Source organism: Dromaius novaehollandiae, chromosome 7, assembly GCF_036370855.1.
Source record: "Dromaius novaehollandiae isolate bDroNov1 chromosome 7, bDroNov1.hap1, whole genome shotgun sequence".
NCBI lineage: Eukaryota > Metazoa > Chordata > Aves > Casuariiformes > Dromaiidae > Dromaius > Dromaius novaehollandiae.
In genome coordinates this window covers 24,962,559-24,988,095 of record NC_088104.1, presented here as the reverse complement: position 1 = coordinate 24,988,095, position 25,537 = coordinate 24,962,559, and the positions used below count along the sequence as shown (strand labels likewise).

Genomic DNA, 25,537 nt, shown 5'->3' with positions numbered 1-25,537 from the left:
CCTTGTTGGAATGGCATGCACAACTGACTGAACTAGAACGACAGCCCATGTATTTTGACTCTTCTCTGGCTGTGTTTCTTTCTTGGGAATTTGAAGTCTGAGTAGTTTTATTTTTTATTATTTATCATTGAATGCTTTAACATTCCTGATTTTTTTTTGTTTAGTTGCAAATAATTATGCTCTAGTTTTATTTCAGTTTAAACATCTGCAAAGATTTTAGCATGAGGTGAAGAGGAGAAGCAACATAGAAGATGGGAGAGCGGTACATAGAGGAGGAAAGGAAAGAGGAAATGTTCTAAAATTTAGATCCAGCGAAGTCTTGACGGTTAGATGATCGTTTAAGAAGCTATGAAGTTTAGATGGTAACCAACTGTGCGTGTGCTCTTACTTCATTGCCACGTGAAGTAAAAGAGATTCTCTTGAACTATCATGTTCCCAAGGGTCATTCTTGGAGCTGCCGTAGGCTTGACTGGGGTAGGTGTGGATACAGTGCAAGGCTGATGGAAGTGTGGGATGGAAAGACTGGTGGGTAAATTAAGAAAACTGGCAGGCTGGCTGAGAAAACCATTGGCTCTGGCAGCTAAAGCTGTCAAAGACTGCTGTGGGGTATCTTCAGCTTTCGAACTGGGTATCGGGGCTTCACAAAACTTAATGAAAATTTGAAATTCCAGTTTATGTATGCCTCGGAGCATTCTTCAACCATTTGAGAAGCTACCTGCTTAATCTCAGTTTAGGTGGAAACAGTGGGAGTGCTGATAGGCTAGAGAAATGTGAGGGTATTTTAAATTTCATGTTTTGCATTTGGCAAAAAAAGGGATGAATGCCATGTGCCAAAGTTACCCATACTTCTCAGTTCTCTGACCGATGTAATGGTTTTGATGACCCTCCAAATGAAGTTGTTTTGACATCCATTTTTCTCCTTTATGGGTGATAATATGGACTAACTTCTTGATGCAGAGAGATGCACTAAAATGTGTTCAGGCACTGTAGAAAAGTCTGCATGGGATTGTCCTGCCTCTCTCGGCCTGTTTCATATTTGGGCAAAACTGACAAGCTTCAGGTAAACAGGAATGCCTAACAATATTTTTTCCCCAGTTGCTGTCCAGACGCTCACCTTTTAAAGTGTTGATTGATTTCCCCATTCTGATGATGTCTTCTTAGTGCTGAATTGGAACCAAGTGTAGCAGTTCTACAAGTTCTTTAAGGCTGATCTTAACAATTTGTTTTTATTCCTTCTCACGGTTTCAGATGTAGCAGAGCAACTATGAAAATATACATGTTTAAAAATATTTGCGTATTTAAAAACAACATAAACAGCATATATGAACAAGCTGTTTCTCAGATATTCAAACATTGGTTGGAAATGTAAAATTTCATAGAACAGTTGAGGCTTGAAAGGACCTGTGGAGATCCAGTTCAACCCCTTGCTCAAAACAGGGTTGACTAGAGCAAGTTGCTTAGGACTATGTCCGGGGTTTTGTATGTATCGAAGGATGGAGGCTCCACAACCTCTCTGGGAAACCTTTTCCAGTGTTCAATCACCGTTACAGTAAAAACAATTTTTTTTTCTTATATTTAAATGGAATTTCTTATATTTCAATTTATGCCCATTGTCTGTTGTCCCTTCACTGGGTACCACTGAGAAAAGTCTATCTCTGTCTTCCTTATAACCTTCCAATCAGGTAGTTGTATATAAGCTGAAAAGATCTGCCCTGAGCCTTCTCTTCTTAAGGCTAAACAGTCCGAGCTCTCTCAGCCTCTCCTTGTATGTCAAATGCTCCAATCCCTTGCTCATCTTTGTGCCCTTTAGCTGGACTCGCACCAGTGTGTCCATGTCTGTCTTGTACTGAGGGCCCCATAGCTGGATACAGTGCTACAGATGTGGTTTCACCAGTGCTGAGTAGAAGGGAAGGATCACCTCCCTCAGCCTGCCAACAGCGCTCTTCCTAATGGAGCCCGGTATGCTGTTGGCCTTCTTTGCCGCAAGGACACATTGCTGGCTCATGTTCAACTCTTGGCCACCAGAACCCGCAGGTCTTTTCCTGCAAAGCTCTTTCCAACTGTTTGGCTCCCAGCCTGTACTGGTGCATGGGATAATTCCTCCCCAGGTGCATGACTTTGCATTTCCCTGCCTCTGCTCTGTGAGAATTCTTGTTTGCCCATTTCTCCAGCCTGTCGAGGTCCTTCTGAATGGCAGCACAATCATCTTGTGTATCAACCCCTCCTCCCAGTTTTGTGCCATCTGCAAACTTGCTGAGGGTGCGTTCTGTCCCATGTCTAGGTCATTAATGAAGATATTAATTAGTGTTGGCCCAAGTGTCAACTTCTGGAGTATGCTGCTAGTGACTGACCTCCAGCTGCTCTTCATACCGTTGATCACTACACTTTGAACCTGGCAGTTCAGCCAGTTTTCAGTCCACCTCACTGTCCGCTCACCTAGCCTGTTCTTCATCTGTTTGCCTGTAAGGATGTTATGGGAGACAGCGTTGAAAGTTGAGATAAACAACATCTCCTCACCCTTATCCACCAAGCTGCTTATCTCATAGTAGAAGGCTGTCAGGTTGATTAAGCATCACTTCTCCTTCATAAATCCATGTTGGCTACCCTGATCACCTTCTTGTCCTTCATATGTTTGGAAATAGTTTCCATGATTATTTGCTCCATTGCCTTTCTAGGGATCGAGGTGAGGCTGACCAACCTCTAGCTCCTTCTTCTTGCCTTTTTTGATGATTTGATAGAGCCTTCAGCACCTGAGTTGAAGGCATAAGGAAACCGAACCATTTAATGCAAAGTCATACTCAAAATTCTAGTTACTCATGCAGCTAAATACAGATTAATATTAAAAAATGAAATTACAAACAGTCTGGTTAAAAATGCCTCCTCCTTGTGGTGTCTCATTCCTTAATACTGGAGCTTTCTTGTTTCTCCTAGGGATGTGTCAGGGACATACTGTCTTAGTTTAGACAGGTTGTGAACTTCTAGTGATAAAAACAGGCTAAAAAAATGAAGTTTTTGGCCCAGTTGTCCATCTCAAGCAAAAAGAGGTACATCTTCCTTAAAAGAGACAGTACTAAGTGTTAGATATGTTTTACTGTCTTTTAAAATAACATTTTAAAATAACATTTTAAAATAACATTTCAAGCAGCACCAGCTAATACTTTTCCCTGATAGCATATTTGATTCTCTGAACTTTTGATACAGGTTAATGTGTTTCTCTGAATTGAGTGGCTTCATTGGCAGAGGGCTGAAATGTGCAAGAGAATTAATTTGGCTTAACAAGCAGCTTTGTGTCAGTTGAACCACAGTGACTGATGTTGAGCATGTTCTTAACTTATGGCAAATACAAGATAGAATGTATTAGCTCATACCTTAATGAAAGAGTTGAAGCAAGTACATTTTATCTTAATATTTGTAATAATCTAAGAATGCACACGTAGTTTACTGTAGCTTTGTAAACACATGGTATTAAACTCATGCATTAGAGCCCTAACTCTTTCATAAAACAACAATTTGGATGAGACACTGGCCAGTCTTGTTCATTAGGTATGTGAAGCATCAGTCTTGCTGCTTTTGCTCCAGGACTAAATGGGGCAAAAGTGACTCTGAAAAGTGTGCAGTAAAAGCAGTCCACAACAGATTGGTAGAGATGAATTAGTTCTTTAGCAGCAAAATACTGATTGCTCAATGACATGTATCCAGTTAATCATGTCTGGCTTGTTGAAATGCATGTGCCTACAACATGTATATAGGGATGACATTTCTTCCTTTCCAGTTTTACTTCGGTGAAAAATGTTTTATTTTTGCAATCCAAGTCCCATCCCTCAACATGTTTTAAGTCACCTTTTAAAGGTGTTTATCTTCTGTTTGTGTTTGTCTCTTGTCTTCTTCATTTAACTTAAGCTTCCTTTAGTTTCCTCTGAATGGATTGAACAAGATGCAATTACTAGAGTTTTACTTATTACCTCATTCTTCAGGAATGGGAATTTCAACTCAGGGAGAGAAATCACATTATGTTACCCACTGGAAATCATAAAACCTTATTAAAGAATCAAAAGACAGGCTGACCAGCAGTCGCTGCTTCCACTCTTTGGGGACACTTGACCTTTCTTCAGGTGAAAATACCACTTGATTTTAATTCTTCCAGTGCCCTGTTCCAGCTACTTTTTTTTGCTCTGTTCCTGTCTCTTTCTCTTGTTTCCTGATACTACTTTCAGTGAACTCCCTGTTGCTTCCTGTTCTTTCCTCCTTGGCTAAGCAATGCTAATGCTGAACTCCTCTCAGATCTTTTTCTCTTCCTCTTGATACAGAACCTTTGGATTGCAACTGGCTGGCCTTCTCTTAAAAGAACGGCTTCCAAATAACTGCTGTCTGTCTGTCAGTTGATAAGAATAAGAATTGTTGCTTTATCTCTATCCTTTAAGTATTTCTCATGTATGACTGAGAGACAAAACAAACTGTTCAATTTAGGACTGTGCTCTAGGGATCAGTAGGTCAGTGGGCTGTAGATGTTGCTGCTTGTATGTCAGTGGTAGGACTTTGAGGTACTAAAATAATTCTTAATTGCTTGCGGATGTGAATGATTGCTACTCTTTACTAGGAAAAGGACTCCGAGAAATGTCCTACCACCTCTTGAATCTTTGAGAAAGGGTGTAACAGTCGAGCTTGTTGTGACAGAGCAATGACCAGTTGAGGTCATTGAGATCCTCCTCATTAGAGATCCTCCTCAAATACTCTTTACCATAGAGGGTTTTTTCCTGCTTTAATGCTACTAATTTTAATAGCTGCCAGATAGCTTCTTGAAAACCTCACCCTCTTTTGCCCCTCCCTCCTCATGATTCATCTGGTAGTCCCTGATATAGCCAGCTGTGAAAGCAACATATGAATAACAGGCATTACACGTACCACATGTAGCATAGCTTCACATGCATGACCATCCTTTCCTCCTTCTCCATGGATTGTCAAGTGCATCTGTTAAAAAAGTGGCTGTATTGAACTAAAACCCTTACAGAGCAGAGGTGGGGGAGGATTTTGCAGCATTACAGAAAGGTGAGGAGAGATGTGTGCCCAAGATGAAAATGGCAAAGGCCATTGAATGAAGATGTGGAAATCAAGATACGTTTGGGGAGGAGGGGAAGAATAAAAAAGTAGGTCATTTCTATATTGTGAAGGAGATACGTTCCCTTTGAACTATTGCTAGAGGGGACGCTCTTTGTATAGATATACTGTTGCTTATTAAGTCACTCCAGTTACAGCCTAAACATCCAACATTTGGTTATACACAGCAGTCTTAAATCGGCAAGGAATTAAATATTTTATATATATTTTAATGGTTCCTATTACTCTCTCTTTTCCTGTTGTTTTAATGGATATTATCAGCATGTTATAGTATACATTTATTTTATAATAGCACAGGTCAAGTTGTAGTGATAATTTTTTTGTTTTTTGTATTTTCTCATTGCTATTTATTTAGGACTTTTCTCAGTCTTCTGATGTTTAATAAAATGTTCAATTAATAAATATTTATGTACTGGTGGACTGATCAGTTATGAACTTTCTTTTCAGCATTTTAGTTGCATGTAAATATTACTCAACATCAGAGTATAAAGCTAATGTGATAGCAGAGGAAAGTGGATTTTTTTTGGCCTATTTCTAGATAGGAAGGTACGTTAGGGAATATTGCAGAAATTTTTCTAATCTCATAAATGATAATCTTGAAAGACCAATGGATTTAAGCCCGATCTTTATATGAAAGGATAATCAGCATAAGAAGAAAACAAAGTAGTAGAATAAGATTACCGAGACCCCTTTTTCTCCTTTAGATCTTTAAAGCATTAAGATCCTAGAATTATTTGGTTTTGGTAGTTCTGTACCTACTTACTAATAAACTACTTGAAAGCTTGCATGTATCTTTCAGGGCAAAAGGAAGTCTTGTATTCTTTTCTCTATTGAAAACTATTATTTTTACAGCTATTAAAAAGAATTTAGAACCAAGATGTGGGTTTTCTTGTCAGAAAATAATAACACTTATTTTTTAAAAATAAATACGCGCACTTTAAAATAATTTTGTGTGTGTGTGTGTATATGAACATTTCAGTCTGGCAGCTCAGAATAGAATAAGAAAGTGAAACTAGCGAAGGCCCAGCTTAAGTTGTGGAGTAAATGCACTCTGATGCATGGCACAGGATTAACTCAGGCTGGCTAAATCTCAACGATGTGTTAGATGAGAGTTGGCTATGTGCTGTTTTTGGCATATTCAGGTTTTATTCTAAAGGAAATCGGAGTGCAGTATCAAAAGGAAGCTGTGATATGCTCTGGTAGTTACCCTAATAGGAGTGATCACAGAATCAGTGTGAAAGGATGCACTAGCTTTTCTTCCTATGTACTGTGGACTCTGCCAAGAAGACCAAATCAGTTTCATAGTTAACATTGAATGAGTTGTAAGACAAGTTACTTACTTATTACTAAATATTGTCATTCCGTTGATTTACTGTAGGACCATAGAACAAATTAGGAGAAACTTACCTACATGATTTTTAAATTGATGGTTGTTTAAAATACCACGTTGGTTGACTGCCCAAATCGGGGCTAAGCATTGCAGGATGTTAACTCTAATTCTTAATACTCTATTCTGAAAAAGCTTGCTTTGGTAAAGAAAGGTAAGTGCAATTTACCTTTCCTTTACTGAATAAGAAACAAAGGCATAGTACATCAGTCCTTAGGGTTCTTTAATCATTAACCGTCCCTGGGTCTGTTATGAAACATTGACCTTTTCTATTGTTCCAACTTGATAGATTTTTTCAAACAGATACATATGACTAATCCAACTGTGATTTCAGTGTAAAAGTCCTTAGTTCTGGAGACCTTTTTTATTAGTGAAATGTGAAACTGTAACTCACATAAGCTTATAAATACTGGGACTTTATCTTATGCACAATTTACACTATCTAGTCTTCTCAACCCCATGACTAAGCTACCTTTTAACATTTCATATTGCTGAGCGACACACGCACACCAGAGAGCCAAAAAAGCAATGGGGCTCTAGGAGGTATAGGTGACATGGCTTCACTCCACTTGGGTGCAATAGGTGTTGGGCTAGGTAAAGAGTATAGCCGAGTCCCAGGGTAACCTGGTGATGATAGCTTCAGCAGCCCCTGCCAGCTCCCTTCTTCCCACAGCCAGGGATTTGGATTATCCAGCAGCCCCCACACCAGAATAACCCTGCTGCTGGTTACGCGATGTAGCCATGGCACAGGAGCTGCATTTGACCTGCTTGAGAGCCACATGCAGCTCACAAACCACAGGTCAGTTACCCTGACTTAGGCATTAGCTAACTTACAAAAATCTGTATTTTGTAGTTCTAATCCGGCTGCTGTTGTTTGTATGGGCTGCACTGCATGTTTTTCAGTAGTTCATCAATCTCTAGTGTTGAATTGCATGATTGTTCTGGCATGTAACCTGTATGTCTTTTGTTTTAATTTTTTCTTTTCTTTTTTTTTTTATTCAGACAGGGGATTTGGCTTCTGTACAATTAGCAGGAACTCCAAATAGATGGGAGGTCTTGTCTGCAGCTCCTGCCACTATAAAGGATGAAGCTGGTAATATAGTACAGATTCCAGGTGCTGCCACAGTAACTTCAAGTGGGCAGTATGTCCTTCCTATTCAGAGTTTGCAAAATCAACAAATCTTTTCTGTTGCACCAGGATCAGATTCATCGAATGGTACAGTGTCTAATGTACAGTATCAAGTAATACCCCAGATCCAGACGGCGGATGGTCAGCAGGTTCAGCTTGGCTTTGCAACCTCTTCTGATAATAGTGGTATAAATCAAGAAACTGGTCAAATTCAGATCATTCCTGGCTCAAATCAAACCATAATTGCCTCTGGAGCACCGTCAACTAACATTCAGAATATCTTATCACAGTCTGGTCAAGTCCAGGTTCAGGGAGTGGCAATTGGTGGTTCATCTTTTCCTGGCCAAGCACAAGTAGTTGCTAACGTCCCTCTTGGACTGCCAGGAAATATTACTTTTGTACCCATCAATAGTGTTGATCTAGATTCTCTGGGACTTGGCAGTGGTTCTCAAACCATGACAGCAGGCATTAATGCAGATGGGCACTTGATAAATACTGGACAGGCCATGGATAGTTCAGATACTCCTGAAAGGACTGGTGAGCAAGTTTCTCCTGAAATTACAGAAACCACCACTGATAATGACTTGTTTGTGCCAACATCATCTTCATCACAATTGCCCGTTACCATAGACAGTTCGAGTATATTGGAACAAAATGCAAACAACTTGACCACAACTAGTGGCCAAGTTCACAGTTCTGATCTTCAGGGAAATTACATCCAGACATCAGTCTCTGATGACACGCAGGCTCAGAATATTCAGGTCTCCACAGCACAGCCAATTGTACAACACATACAGCTTCAAGAGTCTCAGCAGCCAACCAGCCAAGCCCAGATTGTACAAGGTATTGCGCAACAGACAATCCATGGTGTGCAAGCAAGTCAAAGTATATCGCAGCAGGCTCTTCAAAATCTTCAGCTGCAGTTGAATCCTGGAACTTTTTTAATTCAGGCACAAACAGTGACCCCCTCTGGGCAGATAACCTGGCAGACATTTCAAGTGCAAGGAGTTCAGAACTTGCAGAACTTGCAAATTCAGAATGCACCTGGTCAACAAATAACTCTAACCCCTGTGCAGACTCTCACTCTTGGTCAAGTTGCAGCAGGTGGGGCGTTGACATCAACTCCAGTTAGTCTAAGCACTGCTCAATTGCCAAATCTACAGACAGTTACAGTAAACTCTATAGATTCTGCTGGTATTCAGCTGCATCAAGGAGAAAATGCTGGCAGTCCTGCAGGTATTTACTTTACTCTTTTTTGTGTAAAACTAGTTTTTCTTATTGCATGTAGTTGGTTTGAATGGTGATAATCATAAGATTATTGTTTTGCTACAGAAGCCTACAAAATACAGTGGGTTAAACAAAGTGAGGGTAGCTTTTATTTGAAACTGCTGTTTCACAAGAAACAATAGTAATGATGGAATGTATTCTCATCCCACTTCTTAAATTATAAGCTCCTTTAACTCTCAACTGGTCATATTAGTTAACAGCACTTCTAATGTAATGTCTAGGAGTGCTTATAAGTATAATAAAGCAGAAAACCCATGTTCTAAATTGAGGAGGGGGAAATCTGACCATCAGCTACCATACTTTCAGGACAGTGGTATCATTAGCATACCCCTTCCTTCCCAGTCCTTAATAGATGAAGTGTTCTGGAAAATCTGTTGCTGTTGTTTTTTAATTCCTGAAAAATTGTGGGCCTCTGAGGTACTCTTATTGATCTGCTATTTTGTTAAATTCATTTCGTACTGATTTAATATCAGCATAACTAAGATGTACAAAGCTCATATAAGCAGAAGTGAAACAAGCATGCAAACATCAAAATGGTGGCTGCTCTTAAGAATGTACATGATGTTTCAGTACTACTTATTTGCATTATGTGAAGTTTACCATTAATACTTGTACATACTGAAACAATGTGTTTTATCTCTGTGAGCAGGTAAGAAATGTAATTTTCTTAAAATAGGTATTTCTTAAGAGGAGGGAAAATAAACATGCCTGCTTATTTTAGGTAAAAGAATGTGATACAGTGCATTCCAATTCCAGGGCACAACTACGTAAAAATAAGTGTAAGAAATGATTGAGGTTCAAGACATCTTGCTGTACCTGAAGCTGTTTAATTGCGTCATTGTGGAATTGTGTCCAGGCTGGTAATTTGGGAGAGAAATGTGATAATAGTAGCTTGGAAAACGCTAGGTTTACTATAATCATGTGAACTAAGGCTCTGGTTCATTAAGATATTGAACCATAAATGTTAAAGTAAGACATAAATATACATATTGTGTGTCCATTTAAGCATGTGAGAAGGATGCAATTTCAAGTTTAAAAATGCCAAGAGGAGCTGTTGAACTGGGATTCTTTCAGGGCCTACTCATAATCCTTACATGGTTACTGCTTTTGGTAAATTCTCTGTGAGGAAGGTGATACTCCCTTTGGAATCTAAAATTTGAATTTAAAATAATAATCTGGGATGTTTCTCTAGGTTTTTTTAGTTTTGGAGATGACTTCTGTGTTATTGATTTACCAAGGAAAAATTACCTAGACCAGTGATCTCTGCTCTTCATTGGTTTGCAGGCAACAGCACTGAACAAGATCAGTGTGTTGCTCACAGCATTAGCTATGCTGGGTAATCTTGATTCTTAACTTTTCTATTTCCTGTGACCACAGAAATGTTGGTTTGTCTCTTTTGCATCTTGTTACTGATGAGGAGAGTGGATCTAGGGATTCACAGCAAAATGCATGTGTTGTGCATGGTATAACAGCTAAACTGAAATGTCTGTGTAACACTTAGAAAAAGAGCCTTATGGCTAATGTGAAATGTAAGAGGGATCAGAACTGCTTTGTTTCTCAGGTTTGTATTTGGTGCAGGATCAGTAGATCATGTTACTGCTTATAGAGCAACATAGCAGAAACTTGAGAAGAAAGATAAAAAAGGAAAGCAGAGAGAAGGAACCAAAAGAAAAGACATGTGAGAAAGAAGTAGAACCTGCTGTGATATTAATTTGTCTCTTGACTCTCCTTAAGAGAAGAGTGTTTTAGTGCTTGCTCATAATCAAATGCAATGGAATTCCATCAAGCATTCCTAAACTATATTTTCCTGTAAGGAATCTCTTATGTGAAGGGAAGTGAGTAAATGGAGTGTATGTAATGTGATCAAATAAGCAGAAATAGTAGGTGAATAGCAGAAACTATTGCCTGAAGTGAATGGCTATAAACAGCTGGTTGTATTAGAGATGGAGTGGAGATTTATAGTGACATTTTTTCTACATGTCTAGAAATAGTAAATGGACTGGAAGGTATTAAAACTGCCATCCTCTAAATTTGGGGAGAATTTAATTGGTCCCTCTTTATATTACAGGAAACTCACTTTTCCAAAGTAACTATCAATATAAAATTGTTTCTAACTAACAGAATCACACTGAATTATCTCGATTGACCTTCAATATCTTTTCCGTATGCATCTGGTATTTTGTCTGTATCAGGGTGGCTAAGTACTATCTCAGTTGTCTGCTCTTGTTCAGTGGTGTTCCTCTCCTTATTTATAACTCTCTACAATATTGTTTGGCACCCTTTCTTTAGACTGAAGAATAAGTATGCAAGTAGATGCAGATAGTGGAATGATCATTTTTATTGGAGTGGGAAAATGCATGGCTCTTCTGACCTGCAAATAAGGAAAACTAGTTTAATTTTAAATTGAAAGAGGGAAGATACGTGGAAGGAATGGCAGAATGAGAGAAGTTAAAAGCTAAAGGGTAACTTTTTTCCTCTTTTCTGCAAACTGCCAACACGTTTTGAAGTAAGATAAAAAGAGTTTCTCTCTTTTCCCCCCCTGCAACCCGCAGTGAAATGCATGCAAAAATGCCAGTGAAAGTAATGCTTTTCCTTCCATAACAAATACAGTCAGGCTGTATTTTCTGTTTTCACTTAACAGAATTTTTTTTTATTTGAGGCAAAATAATATGCCTAGTCTTGGTAATTATCTGAAGTCTGAATAAAAAACATCTCTCTGTTAGCTGTGTAGCTGTGAAAATTGGAGGTTTGCTTTACTTCAGCCTGTTGTGTAAGAGATGTTCCTCTAGGCCTTGCTGTCCAGATAATCAATGGAAGACATGTTTACTGTTCTCATCAATGTATGAGAAAATATGTCTTAACCTAGGTCCTACATTGTGTTTTCTTAATAGGTCTTTGCAACCCTAATTTGAAACTAAGTTTTGTCATGTTAATATACAGTTTACTTTGAAAAATGTTCAATAATTTTACTTCTAGTGAAATGTCTGCCTTACTAGGTGTACACATGTAGAGCCTTCCATTTGCACTGAACTTGATTTTTAAAAGGTCTTAAATTAGCTTGTTTAATCTCTGAACATTTATTAGAGTTCATATTATTCCTTATTGTGCTTAGTGTTGTCTCGAGGTGGAGAGAGAAAGGGTATCTGTTGGTCATATCTGAAACTTTCTTCAAGATTGCTTTTCAAAACAAGAAGTTATATCAAATTGTATCTATGTGTTTAACACTGGTGAAGAGGTATCTTGCTCACTGGTGTTCTGGGTTCAGTCTTTCAGTCTTGAGAGGAAATTAAGCTTTAGAAAGCTGTCCAGTAGTCTACTCCTCCTGTTATCATTTTGTAATAAAATACTGCATTGTCTGTAACAGAAAGAGGCATTACGCATGCAGTTCACATTACTCTTTAGCAACTTACCTGTCCAAGGAGGGTATTTATTTTTAGTCACCCTGTTTGTACAATTCCTCCTTGAACACACATTTTACATGGAATAACATTCCTTTTGGAAAAAATAGAGGGTAGTGAAATGTACTAACTTGTTGTCATCTTTCCTATCATGTCGGTTCTTTCCATCTGAAAGAATTTTTAAGTTACTGGCTTTTTTTTTTTTTCCTTAAAATCATTGCCTATACAGAGGAGACTTAATAGTGTTAACCAAAATCTAATTGTAATGGTGTCTCAGTTAAGTTAATAATGTAGTGAATTACAGTTTTGGATTGGTTGTTTCCTGAGGCAAAGGCAGTTTTACCAGATCTGATCTAGGCTGTTTCACTTTTAATAAAAAGTTGGATTTAATTTTTTTGATACTCCTTTTGACTATTCCAGTAGCATCTGAAGAAACTCCCAAGTGAGCTGGAAAGAAATAGCATTGGCTTGAGAAGGGACTTGCTGCTTACCAACTCGGACACATTTCATCCGAAAGAGTCAGCTACATAAAAACAAAAAACTATGAGCTGTTTTCCAAGATGGTGGTCTGCAGTTGGAATTAAGTCAAAGGGGTTCCTCTCAACAGTTGACTCACAGTGCCACGGCAAAACTGTGGTCTTCATTTCTAACATCTTCCTAGCTCCTCCTCCTGCAGGCTTATACGCAGCTGTGTATAGACTCATGTGCTAGCTGCCATTGAATACAATCATACCTGTTGGTCAACTTGCACTAGTAGATAGAGAGTGGGAGTGGTTGGCTATTTGTAGTAGGGACTTCATTCAGTTCCTGCCAGAATCTGAAGTCTTCCTCATGCTGATATAAGTCTGAAATAATTTAGGTAGCCTAATTTTTTGCCAAAAAATTGGCAAACAGTTTTCTAGGTAAATATTTTCCTAAGTGACTAACAACTTCTCTTTCATCTGCTGGTATCTTGTGAGGCAGAGGTCTAACATCTGTTAGATAAAATAAAAATAAAATTGAAGGATGGAGTATTTACAGTTGTATTCTCTGGGATAGTTGATATAGTTGATAGTTTTAATGCTTCTGGTAAAGTATTGCAAATTGCTATTTAAAGCATAGCTTTCTTCTCACATCTAGAATGTTGTAAATTGTTTTGGCTGGTTTTCAGTATTACCCAGCTTAGTTTTTCTGTTTATGTTCCTGTTTCTAACCTCTTTAATTTTACTTTCAGTTTTGCAGTTCTTTCTTCTAAAGCATTTTTTATACCAGGCTTTGAGAGAAGGGCATGATGTCAACATGAAATTGAGTCTGGTTATTTAAAAAAAATCTTATGAAAAGCATGAAGTAAGCTGAAGCAACGATATTAAGTAAACATTTTCATCTGGCAACATCTGTTTTGGGATATCCCTTTTAAATTTGAGGCTATCTATTTAGCTTGCATGGCGTGAAATCAAAATAGTTAAAAAAATGATTCTCCCACTGTTCTATTTTTAATATGAAAAAATTAAATTGGAAACTCTGACATATTTAAGTTAGTGCAAGAATTAGATCTATTTATGTACCAATCCTGGGTAAATAGTTTGCTTTCAGCACGCTTGAATTACATGCCCTACTTCCTTACCATTTTCAAAAGGAAATTAATAAATTGTAGAAGAATTAGACGATGATGCTCTTATGTGTTTCACAAGCTTGCTTATAACAGCATATGGTAAATTATCTCATTTCAAGTGTAAGAAAGTTTCCATAACTTTAATTAGTCTTTTTTTTTTTTTTTTTTTTTTTTTTTAATGCAGTATCTACTGCCATGGAATAGGATTGCATTTTTTCTCTTGAATTCTTGAAAAGATCGAATTGTAGCATCTACCATCTGTATCTGTGCTACATGTGCTTTTCTCCCCTCTCTATTCCAAAACAGCTGGGAGTCTAATTCACTTCCTTCTTACAACCCATGGCTGTGAGGTGAAGTTTATCTTAGGCTTTGAGGTCCTCAGGATGATAACAAAAGATTATCTTATCTAGTTTGAGGTACTCGTTCTTTTTTCATTTTCTCATATCCTTTTTTACAAAATGTTTCTGAAACAAATGGAAAACTGCGTTACATATCCAAGGATGAATGGAGAGTATCCTTGAAGTTAAAGAGGCAAGGATTTTATTTCCACTACTGCATTACCTGGAAAAGGTGGCTGAAAATGTGTTCCATCGTTTTGCAGTCTCGGCACTTTTGGGCCACCGTTCTAGGTTCCGTACAATCACCTTGCCTTTGAATCTCCTCCTGGGATCACATGCTTTGGTCCTGACCTCTCAAGCTAACTTTTCAGGGCATCTGGATCATAAAAAGCATCTGAAATTTCTACGAAGGACACCAGCAGTCTTTTCATAATACTACCTACGAATGCTCCCCAGGATCCTGTCAGCAATTGCCCTCTTGAAAAGGCAAGGCTCTGCATGTATCTATGTTTAGATGATAAGTTGTAGAGGGTGTCAGGTAGCATTACTGCTTGTAGTATACAGGTTGTTTCAAAAGGTAGTATTTTTTAAGGACATAAGGGGAGAGAAATCCACCTTGTTGGTGATATGTCCACTTCATTATTTGTCATATGTAAGTGATAGTTCTCAATCTCCATTTAAAGGTCTTGCTGATTTTTAACCTATGTATTCAGTGTTCATTTTGTATTTCAGTTTTCTTAATCTAAATGCTGTACTGTACTAAGTCACTTGCTGTGTAGAAGTCTCAAATATATTACATCAATGCTGGTGGCATTGATTTAAAAAAGAAAAGTGTTGGTTTAGAATCCAGTACAGTTCCCATAATCCCATCTTGAGTGGCATTAAATCTTTCCCTACTCCTTTGAGTCCTTGTTTTCCCCTTTTCAGTATTATCACAGTGATAGCTTTTTTCTAATCCACTGGAGCATTCACATGGTCCAGGGCTTACAGTATTAAAACTGCAGAGAACTCTTTAGTCATCTCTTAAAATTGCTGAATGAAAATGATCTTGATCTGTTGATATACTAAGTCTTTATTTTTAGTAGTTTTTTTTTTAATCATCATCCTGACGTATTGTCAGTGGGAAGCACTTCATTCTCATCTAGCGATAGGACTATTATCTGGCTTTTATCCCAGTGCAGAACAGAAATACTTACTGAACAATTCTGCCTTGCTAAATTATTATTGACAATTCTGTTGTTCACCCCACTGCCAATCTAATACTGATATTTAAGAATACTTAACCTTGCTGTTCACAGAATTCTGTGTGTCCTCCTGCTTTCCTTATCTATTCTTGTAGTTTCTGCCTTGTGTTATATTGAGTATGATCAACAGTTCTTAGGCTTTCTAGTTATCCCTTCTTATGTTTTCAACCATGAGAAATAAAAAAGTAAGGGCAGGCTGCAGTGGACATCACTGTCTGTAAGAATCCAAACTCTTGAGAATCTCTGTAGACAACGCATTTCAAAGAACTGCAGTTACTGTGGGGTGGTAAGTAATTGTTCTTTGATGCGTAATGTGTGTTGCGATAGTACTGGCTTAAATAATTTCATGATTCAGTTTGTAAATAATTGGTTTAGAATAATGTATAGAGTCACTTGGAGAGGTAGTATTTGACATGTCTTGCAAGAAAAGATTTATAGCTGTATTTTTAATCGTTTTGTTGGTATTCCTTAAATATTCAGTACTGTGAGGTCTTGTTCTTGGACTTGTATACACCAGTCGATTTCTTTAGAAACTTAAGATCTGATTCACAGCTGTTGAAACTAGATGATAATCTCTCTTTCAAGTTTAGGTTCACAACTATTTCAAGATAACATTCCCTAGGGTCTCTTCTATTGCCTTGTAATTTGTTACATAATAAAAATGCCTAAGTTCAGACTTAAGTGTTGGGAAGTAAATCAAGGTAGAAGTTACTTGCTTTGTTGGTTTTGCTGTCTGAAAGACTTGGACAGCTGGCTAGAGGAAGTTTAGTTTAGATGGAATAAACAAAGACCATGTCTGAGGAAGTTGAACATCTCTTGTTAAAGTTTCCTCACATCCAGAAATATAAGCAGGATGAGTCAAGGTATTGAGGGAATGTGGGTTGCACTGTGGAGAAAACTGAAAACCAAATCAACAACAGAAGATGGAAAGGAGATGAGAATTCACATCTGGTTTTTGTGGGGGGAGGAGTAGGAAGGGAAGCATCTGTTTGGAAAAATAAACGAATAGGCATGGCTGATTACGAGACATTGAAATTGCAGACAGACAATTAGTGATGCTGTGAGGGAACTGGTAAGAAGTTATGTGCAATCTCAGATTGGGATCTCGTAAAGCTTAGTTGAGTAAAAAAGCATTGTGGCTTTCAGCATCTAGGAAAAGAAGCTCAGCTAGAAGCCCACAGCTTGGAGATGATCGCAAGAAATTCTGAGAATGCCGTTAGTGACAGTCTGCACAGTCTCTGTTACAGACATATTCAAATATTAAGGTGGTGGTAAAGCCTGCAAATGGAGCAGTTTTTCACTGCCTCCTTCACCCTTCTCAGTTTATCCCCATTTTTATGGCTGGTGGATAAACTAATAACTTTTCTCATAAATGAATAAGATGACATTTTCTTGAAGTCCCAGTTGAGGCAGACCAAGATAGAAGGTAAGGCTTGTTACCTCTGTTTTAATTCAGTTTAACTGATGCATTAATCTGATACGTGATGAAATAAGTAAATGACCTGGCTGTGTTAGTGGGCAGCAGTAATTCTCTCTACAATAGATTATAGCTGAAACACTTGGGAATATGTTAGCTGCATTTACATGTGCATCCTTTCAGTTTTAGTTACTCCTCTCTGAAGCTCTATAAACAGGTCTGTTAGTCATTATTTTGTTCACCTAATACACTTAAATTTACTTCATTTTGTAGTCAGCTCTGGGTTTTCTGTGACTATGAAATACTCCCTTTGGAACCAAATTATTGTACACCAAAATCCCAATTTCAATCCTTGGGGGGAAAACAAAACCTAAAACAAATCTAGCTCAGTAGGGTGCCAAGAAGAAGTTGAACAGAATATATGGTTTGCAGAATCTGTAGACAGTTTGAAACAGTAACTTTGTCCAAATTTCCCCTTCACACTGATCTAGTACTAAGTCTTGAACTCAGTGAAGAAGTAGGGGCATACAGAAATGTGAAAGCACGGAAATAAAATAATATTAAAGAAAAATGAGACCTTCATTTTGCTTGTGTTTAATTGGTAGAAAATAAAAGTTGCCTCAAATTTACCAGCGTTTGCATCAGCTTGTCATGAGATTTAGGGATTGTGGTGGTTGCTTTGTTTTGATTTTTTAGGCCCAACTTCTCTTGTAGAGAATGTGAGAAACGTAGTATTCTGTCAGTTAAGAGTGAATTAGAATGGAGCCTGTTCAGAGAAACACCAGAGAGAAATGTGGAATTGCTGTCTATATGAATTTGTATAATCTTCCATTCCAGTGCATTTGAGAAGACTTGTATCTTTTGCTCTTCTCCATGGTTTCTTCCTTCCATCACTTTCTTTTCTTTCTGTTGTCTAAATCCTAGTGAGGACCCTCCTTTCCCCTCCCCCCTGCAAATAGTGATGGAATTTTCTCTTATCTCTTGCAATATATACAACCTACTTGGAGAGCAGCAGCCTTGTTGGTGTGAAGAACCTTGTTAAGACTAGCAGATTTTCACTGTGGGATTTGATGCAATCCACTCTAGCTGTACTGCATCCTGGAAAGGCTCAATAAGCACTTCATCTTTTGATAATTCTTTTAGTTTTGTTTATTTAAAACATCTGCATAATGAAATATTAAAAAGGCCTTTTTTAGGGAGAGTCCTATTTGTAAATTGCCAGTTTACATTGTACTCATTTGCGTGCCTAGAGTGGAAGACAGTCTTTCTGAGTAACACCTAAAGCAGTAGCTGCAATTTCTATCTTCTAAAGATAACCTAGAAACACAGTGCAAAAATACAGTACTACTTTGACTTTACTTCAAGGAATTTTGCAATTTTTAAAATTTAAAATTGTGTTATATGGAATTTGACCTTAGTAGTGGTGCTGGGTCTTTGGAGGAGAAATCCATACTCTAATTCAATCCTTTCTCCTTCACTGGGACTTGTCGGTATTTCTCTTGAAGTACGTACATGTAGTACTTACTGAATTCAGCTACTGACTTTATATTATGCATTAGTGTTTAATGTTAGTATGAGGATAATCATGCGATTATCTTCTTAATACAATGACTCATTTTATTAACATTACTTCATTTTATTTATATAAATTCTGTTTTTATTTAAATGCACGTTTCACAAAACATTCGATTAGTCAAAGAATTTTAAGTATGGTGTTTACTGCATTGACTGCGTGACGCATCCAGTCTTGAAGAACTGCCCGGAGGGTGTATTTGTGATCTTTGTGACAGACACACATGGAACTGCATTGGCCTTTGCTGGCAACCTTACCACTTTGCTGTATTTAAATTCTTATTAGGTGCCTAATTGCATAAGAATAGATGGTGTTTTTGCTGTTTTCTAAAGGTACTGCAAGTGGAGCAATGTCTGGGGGCAGCTATCTTGGGCAGTGAGTATCCTGCTTGAGAGAGGAATTTGATACACCATCTGTATATATATTATGTAGTGTTTTAATCTTTGCTTATGTTAAAAGGAATTATATATAACATGAATATACAAATTATTATATATAATATCCTTTCATGGGTGAGTCTCAGAAAATGACTTAATTTGTTGGGAGGGTAGTTTGGTGTGTACACAGTAGTACACAGGACTAGATGTCACCACAGAGAATTTTTTTTAGGTCTTGAACATTTTTTGAGACACCTTCCCATAGAGTAAGCTCTCAAGCTTGCAGAGTTGCCTGCAAATTCACAGTAGCACCGGTTTCAGAGAAGTATTGAACAGACATGGTGATAGTTTGGTATAGTGAGGCTGCTTCTAATTGAATACAAGTTTATTTTGCACAGTCATTTTTCTCTTTGCTTATTTTTTAAGAGTAGTGTTCAGAAAGGAGAGAACAAAGGTTTTTGTTTCGCTTTTTTTTCCTGGTTCCTTGGTGCTATAAAGGAACCTGATGTTTTTGAAATAGACATAGGGAGATTTTTCTTTGTTGATTTAAGGGGTAGATTTGTGCTTTTCACATGAAAGCAGATGCTTGTGGCTACGTTGTCTGGAGTTGTGAACCTCTCTTTATGGTAATGGTGAAGCTCAATTAGATTACAGAGTGTGCAGGTGGCTTTGGGCAGTGCAGTAGTTTTCCACGCTAGTCTTCTGCTGGATGTTATCACCTGTGTAAAGAGTCAGCAAAAGTGCGTGTGCTAATAACTCCTGAATCCTCGCAGTTCACAGCCTGGTGTATTTGTGCAAACTAGTTTCTAGCACTGAGTTTTGCAGACAAACTAGTTAAATAATGTAGTCTTCCCTGTTTCTGACCTGCAGTTCTCTTCCCAAATGCAGTGGTATCCTAGACAGTTGTTTTAACTTCAGTTATGTCGGTGATCTAATTTACAGCACAATCCTACAAATGGTTGTACAACTGCAACTAAAAGGGAGGCAAACTGTGGTGTTGGGAAAGGCTAGACTGACACTTTTAGCACCAAGGCAATTTTTGTATAGGTATATCCTTTGTCTCTGAACTGATGAATGCTGGAGCTTGGGAAGGTAGGCCAGGGTTACGATCTGATCCAGCACAGTCGTTCTTCTGTTTTGTCATGCAATGTGTGCAGCTGTGTCTTCATTATACAGACAATAACTGATGCATTGACAAGTCTCCCTAAAGGAATTTAGAATTGCCATAGTTAAGGGTTTTGGTTTTAGTTAAAGTGGAGTTTGAGTTAAGGGTGAAAAACTGCTATGTTAATTAAGTTAATTCTGCAGAGAAAGCAATCTTCAAATACATCTAAAAAGACATCTAGCCTTTAGTTTGAAGCTTCAAGGTAAAAAAAAAAAAAACGATTGAGCGTTTGCTTATTAGTTCGTGGTCGTAGCTAATCATTTTTACTGAAAAAATACCAACTACTCTACAGAACCTAAGAAGGGATTGGGTGTTCAGCCTTCTAAAATTAAAAGCTTTTCTTTTTTCCTTTTTTTTTTTTTTCCCTCCCCTTTCTGAAATCTGACCTTACAGCCTTTCAGCTCTTTTGCAAATCTAGGGTAGTGTCTGAGGGGAAAGACTACCTATTAAAAAGTAAATTTGTTAAAATAATTGCTTTCCCACGTACTGAATGCTCTGTAGTAGTATATGGCTGACCAGAGCACCTGCTGAAAGCAACAGTTGATGCAGAATGTAGCTGCTCATTAGCTGTTGATGATATTGTATGTAATATATAACACTAATTCTTAAAGATTATTCTAACTCTTTATTTCTATGTTACTCCTTTCAAAGCTGTGTGAAGTTTATGTTCAGCTATGGCATGATAGTCATCACAGAAAATAAGGCATGTACTTTTTAATTTTAACAGCATGAGGTAGCCTTCTATCTTTTATTAGGCTCAAGTACTTCTGACATATGCTTAGCTTTGAATATTTGGATTGGAGACTAGGTTTTGCCTAATAGGTTTTAGGTTTGGACTTTGCTTTTCCATCCCTGGGGAAAGGGAAAAAGGAGGGGTGAAAGACCAGTAGAAAATTCAGTCTTTTTCCTAAACCATGCACTATTTAAGGGGTATGTAGATGCTTGTCTAGGGGGTAAGGGGGAAGAAGCTACATATACTTATGAATGTTTTAGCTTCTGAGGATGACTTGAGAACTTAGAGGCTTTCTTTGCATCCATGGAACTGCAAAAATCTCTTTTGACTACTAGCTCAAAGTTATCTTGAAGTAGCTCTTGTTATTTACTCCTTTTTAATGCTGAATGGCATTCTGCTGTGAATGTTTTCTTTTCTATGAATAGTGTAAAAAAAAAGGCATAAATACTAGGTGAGAAAGGGATAGCGGAACAAAGGCCAGGAGTTTTGTGTTTTCCTTAGATATCTTGGCCTTTCCTAGGTCAAAACCTTTTATTTAATTAACTTCCTGTGTTTCTTTATATATCATTGTGAACACTGAAACTGTCTTATGATCATCTAGAAAGGCTGTTTCTATTACATGTCACATTAATTGAGCAATCCTGTGGAAACATAAATGACTACTCGGGAACATTTGAAACATGTGTTTACAGTTTTTCAACATCTGTCCAGCTTCTTGTTCCTCAGTTTTTCCCATCTTTCAAGCAAGGTGAATAGTCCGGTGACAGCATTTCCTACCAAGAACAGCTCAAACTTAAACTTTAATACTTTGTTATAGCTTGTCTTCAACTTTGGAATGTATAGTAAGATAAACTTTTTAAATACATTATGGGTTACAAGGGCACAGAAGGAATGTCAGTATGCACTAAAGGATGTTGACTTTTGACTGACATAGTGCTCTCAAAAGTAAAAAGATTTGATCATTATGGTTTTCTTCTCTCTATTTAATGGGTTACTTATGGATCTGTGTTTGTTCTTTTCCTCAGATATTAGGATTAAAGAAGAGGAGCCTGATCCAGAAGAATGGCAGCTCAGTGGTGATTCTACACTGAATACCAATGATTTAACACATTTGAGAGTACAGGTGGTAGATGAGGAGGGGGACCAACCACATCAAGAGGGAAAAAGACTGCGACGAGTAGCTTGTACATGTCCCAACTGCAAAGAAGGTGGTGGAAGGTATGTAACATTTACTGTCATGTACTGCTGAAAACAAACAATGAGTGAGAAAAGTAGGATTGTTAGTTAATAACAGTGTCTGCAGCTAAGGGAAAGCTACAGGCTAATGTGAAACAGCTTATGCGGTAAAAGACTGCCACCTTTATTTCTGTGTTTGCAGCTGGAAGGGCAGATTATTCTCTCCTCTTTGCGTAATTCCATTAAGATTAATTGGAAAACTGTGGAGTAAGATGCCACCTACTAAAAGTAAGGGGTGTGGAGTTAGAACATGGCCCTAAGTAATATGAAAATGAGGTATTTTGGAATATGCACATCTGTGAATGGCTTCCTATCATATGTCAAGAACTTGATTAAATCCTATGTTCCTTCATTTCCTCACTGATTGAGTAGTTTTCTCACAATTTGATTGCCTTGGAGTGTTATAAAAATACAGTTATCCTGTTTTTTCTTTTAGCTCGTTTCCTAAGAAAACCAAGGTTGGTATAACAACTCTAAATAACAAATTTTGAATTGACCAGTTGTTTTCAGTCAAATTTAGTGGACGTATGGACATCTCAAAGATATGAAATACTTGCTCACTTCAGCCTTCAGATAAATGCATAGGAAACCATGTTTCATCATTCCACATGTGATGAAACTATTTTTCAGTTTTCTGCGCTTAAAAAGAGTTTATTCTATTTTAAAACATTTCCTTTCAAATATCTTAGTTACGGATATAAGAAAGGAAAGGGGAATATCAGACTGCCTTTTACAAGTGAAAATATTTAGGGCAACATTGTATTTGTTACAAAGGAAAGCCTGCTTTCTGGTATACTAGAGTTTGTCCATTTTGATGACACTTATTTTCCCCCCCCTAAAAGGGAGGTCTTATTTATGTGAGAATTCTGATGTAAATTACTGAGTTCTGTTTAAAGAACCTGTCAGTGTCCAATGGCTCTGAGTTGTAAGAGTACCAACTAAATACTTCTATTGTCAGGTCTTCTGTGTTTTTGCTGTATATTCTAGATACCTTCTTTGTAAGCATAGGGAGGTGATATAGCAGACAGTCATGCTGAGTAAAATTAAGTATTCTAATACAAAAATACTTTGATACATTTTCATCACATATGAAGATAGCAATAATATCTGTGTTTAAGGCTATGGAGCATCTTTTTATGTCAGTTTGCTCGTGTTAAAATGCTACATGTAGTTCACTGAAACCTGGCACAGAGTTGGAAATGTAAATTCTGGGTGGACCTTTGCTCTCCCCATAAAAATCTGTCCAAAGTATAAATTGGGTTGAGATTTGCTTCAGCCTGGAGGAAAACTGTAAAAAATGTTGTTTGCAGAGACCATACTCCTTTGAGCCACAGGGATTTCATATGGTCCATCCTCCTCGTACTTTATTCCATGCTCCAGGAGCTTTAATTTAGATACATCTGTACTTTACAATCCTCTTCCTCCTAAGTGGAGTTGCTATAGCACCAAATTTTGAAGTTGAAGCCTGAGAGAAAGAGTCCTTTTCACAGATGCTTTTGATAATGGCTGAGAAAAGTGCAGTCTGACCAAAACTCAGAGACAGGAATCGGGGAAAGACTTAAGAAGAGCTAGGAAAGAGGTGAGATAAAGGATTGTCTGAAATCTGCTCTAAGGGAAGGACTGGGAGAGAACAAGTGTACAACGTAGGAGAAGTAGGGCAGGAAATCAGGATGTGAGAAGAGTCAAGACAAGAATAGAAACAGGATAGTGGAGGAGACTAGTAGTAGATGTCCATATGGGAAACAGAAAAAGAGTGAAAGTACTTACAGTTGCTAGAGCAATTTTCCATCCGGAATGTGGAATTCCTTCACGGTCTAGCAAAAAAAGTAAGCCCACTGGAAAGTGTCTCCTTTCGCCTGACACACTTTGATCAGGTTCCATAGCTTCTGTAGTTACTCATTTATCTCCAGTGCTGTAATTCTGTGTTTTGTTTTGTCTTTCAACTCTGCTGATGATTCATCTGGGAGACTATACAGTTTCAGACAATAGGACATTTGCTTTTCTAACATTCACAATTCTTAAAATAATATTGAGATTGAGAAACTGAAAAATTGAAAATTGGGAAATGCCAAAGTTAAGATTTCCCATGCAACTTTAATTCAATCCCATATGCATATGCATTATGATCTGGTTTCTAATTATGTGACTTCATACTATTTTTTCCATATGACCCCAGTGCCATTCAGTGCATATGATGGATGATGCTGAGGGAATGAATCAGGGTTGTGCAGTGAATGTAGTCTGATTCATTTATTGCAGAAATTGGAAGGCATATAGAGAATGAGATAGGACACTGCAGGAAGAAGAATCTAAAGGTAGATCTTTCACAGGGGGCCACTATGAGGGCATGTTCCTCATTTTTGGGGGGGGTCAACTTAAAATATTGGGACTGTAAAGTTTTGGGAGTGTTTGTCTATCCATCCCATATTTTCCACTGCAGAAGTGCTGAGTTCATTGCTGTAATGAAGTCAGCTGAGCTGCATTGTGAGCATCTGCAGTACTCTGGGGAGGAGGGGGGGGGAGTGCTTCTAGTATCTCAAACTTGACCTCTCAGATTGGTGTGTGTTTGACAGTTTTGGCCTTGATCTCTTTGTACCTCCTTTTTGGATCTATGCAATGAGTGTACTAATTTAAGTTCACTACAGGAGTGTTGCAAGATAAATTTGTTAATGTTGATGAATGGCTTAACACTGTTGTGAGCGTCCATGATGAGAAAGAAACTCTGGGGAAATGAATAACTGTGTTTGATGCAGTATTTAAATAATATATAAGTGGCAAGAAAAGGAAAACACATTAAATCAGTGTAGAAAAAATTAAATAGCTCTTCCTTCAGTGAAAACGCTCTCTCCTGTGCACTGAATGAGTGGAAAAAGTAGTATGTGACTTTGCATATGCAGACTTTATCATAATTTCATGTGTTGTGTAGCCTTAGTTTTGGCATTTCCTGTCTTCTTTGTTTTCTATTTTTGTCTTTTTTTCTTTTTCTTTGTTTTTTTTTTTTTGACTCTTGATGCAGAATTGGAACACATTGCAGCCTTCAAAGTATTTATATTTGTACCAGTTCTGTGAAGTAGGGAGCTGCTATTTCTTTATCGTATTTCACATGGGGGAAGGAAGGAAAGAAAGAGCCATCAATGGTGTATTAGATGTGTAAATTAAAGCCATATGGCTCTAAACCTATGTAGTAAATGGGGGATAAGGGAGGCAAAAGAGAAGGATGTACCTCAAAGGATGACTCAGATCCTGAATGGATTGGCGAGGTTTGAGATTTAGGTGTTGGAAGTTAGGTGGAAATTGCACCCTCCTCTCACTTACATCTGCAGAGACTACTGTCTAGATCTATAGAGGAACAGTGCTTCTGAGTACCACTTCAGATACATAACTCTAACACCACATTCTTAAAATCACTGCTAAACTTATTATGCCTTACCTTTTAAATATCTAGTGTTCCTCCTAGAAATTAGGTACTGCTGGACTGAAAGTTTTGATTCTTGGTAGATGAAGGTCTCTCCTGCTGCAGCCATTGCATTCTGCATGGTAATTGAGA

The 25,537-nt window shown here is 37.7% G+C and overlaps 1 protein-coding gene across 2 annotated transcripts in view; it reads left to right on the top strand.

Moving 5' to 3' along the window:
• SP3 (Sp3 transcription factor) overlaps positions 1-25,537 on the top strand; it is a 37,108-nt gene that overhangs the window by 4,324 nt on the left and 7,247 nt on the right. The window contains exons 4-6 of one of the 2 annotated variants that reach the window (XM_026092922.2): positions 7,505-7,595; positions 7,701-8,867; positions 21,780-21,972. In XM_026092922.2, coding sequence (XP_025948707.1) covers positions 7,505-7,595; positions 7,701-8,867; positions 21,780-21,972 — 1,451 coding nt within the window. Of the gene's footprint in view, positions 1-7,504; positions 8,868-21,779; positions 21,973-25,537 lie in introns of both variants that reach the window. The other variant, XM_026092915.2, reaches the window with a different exon arrangement.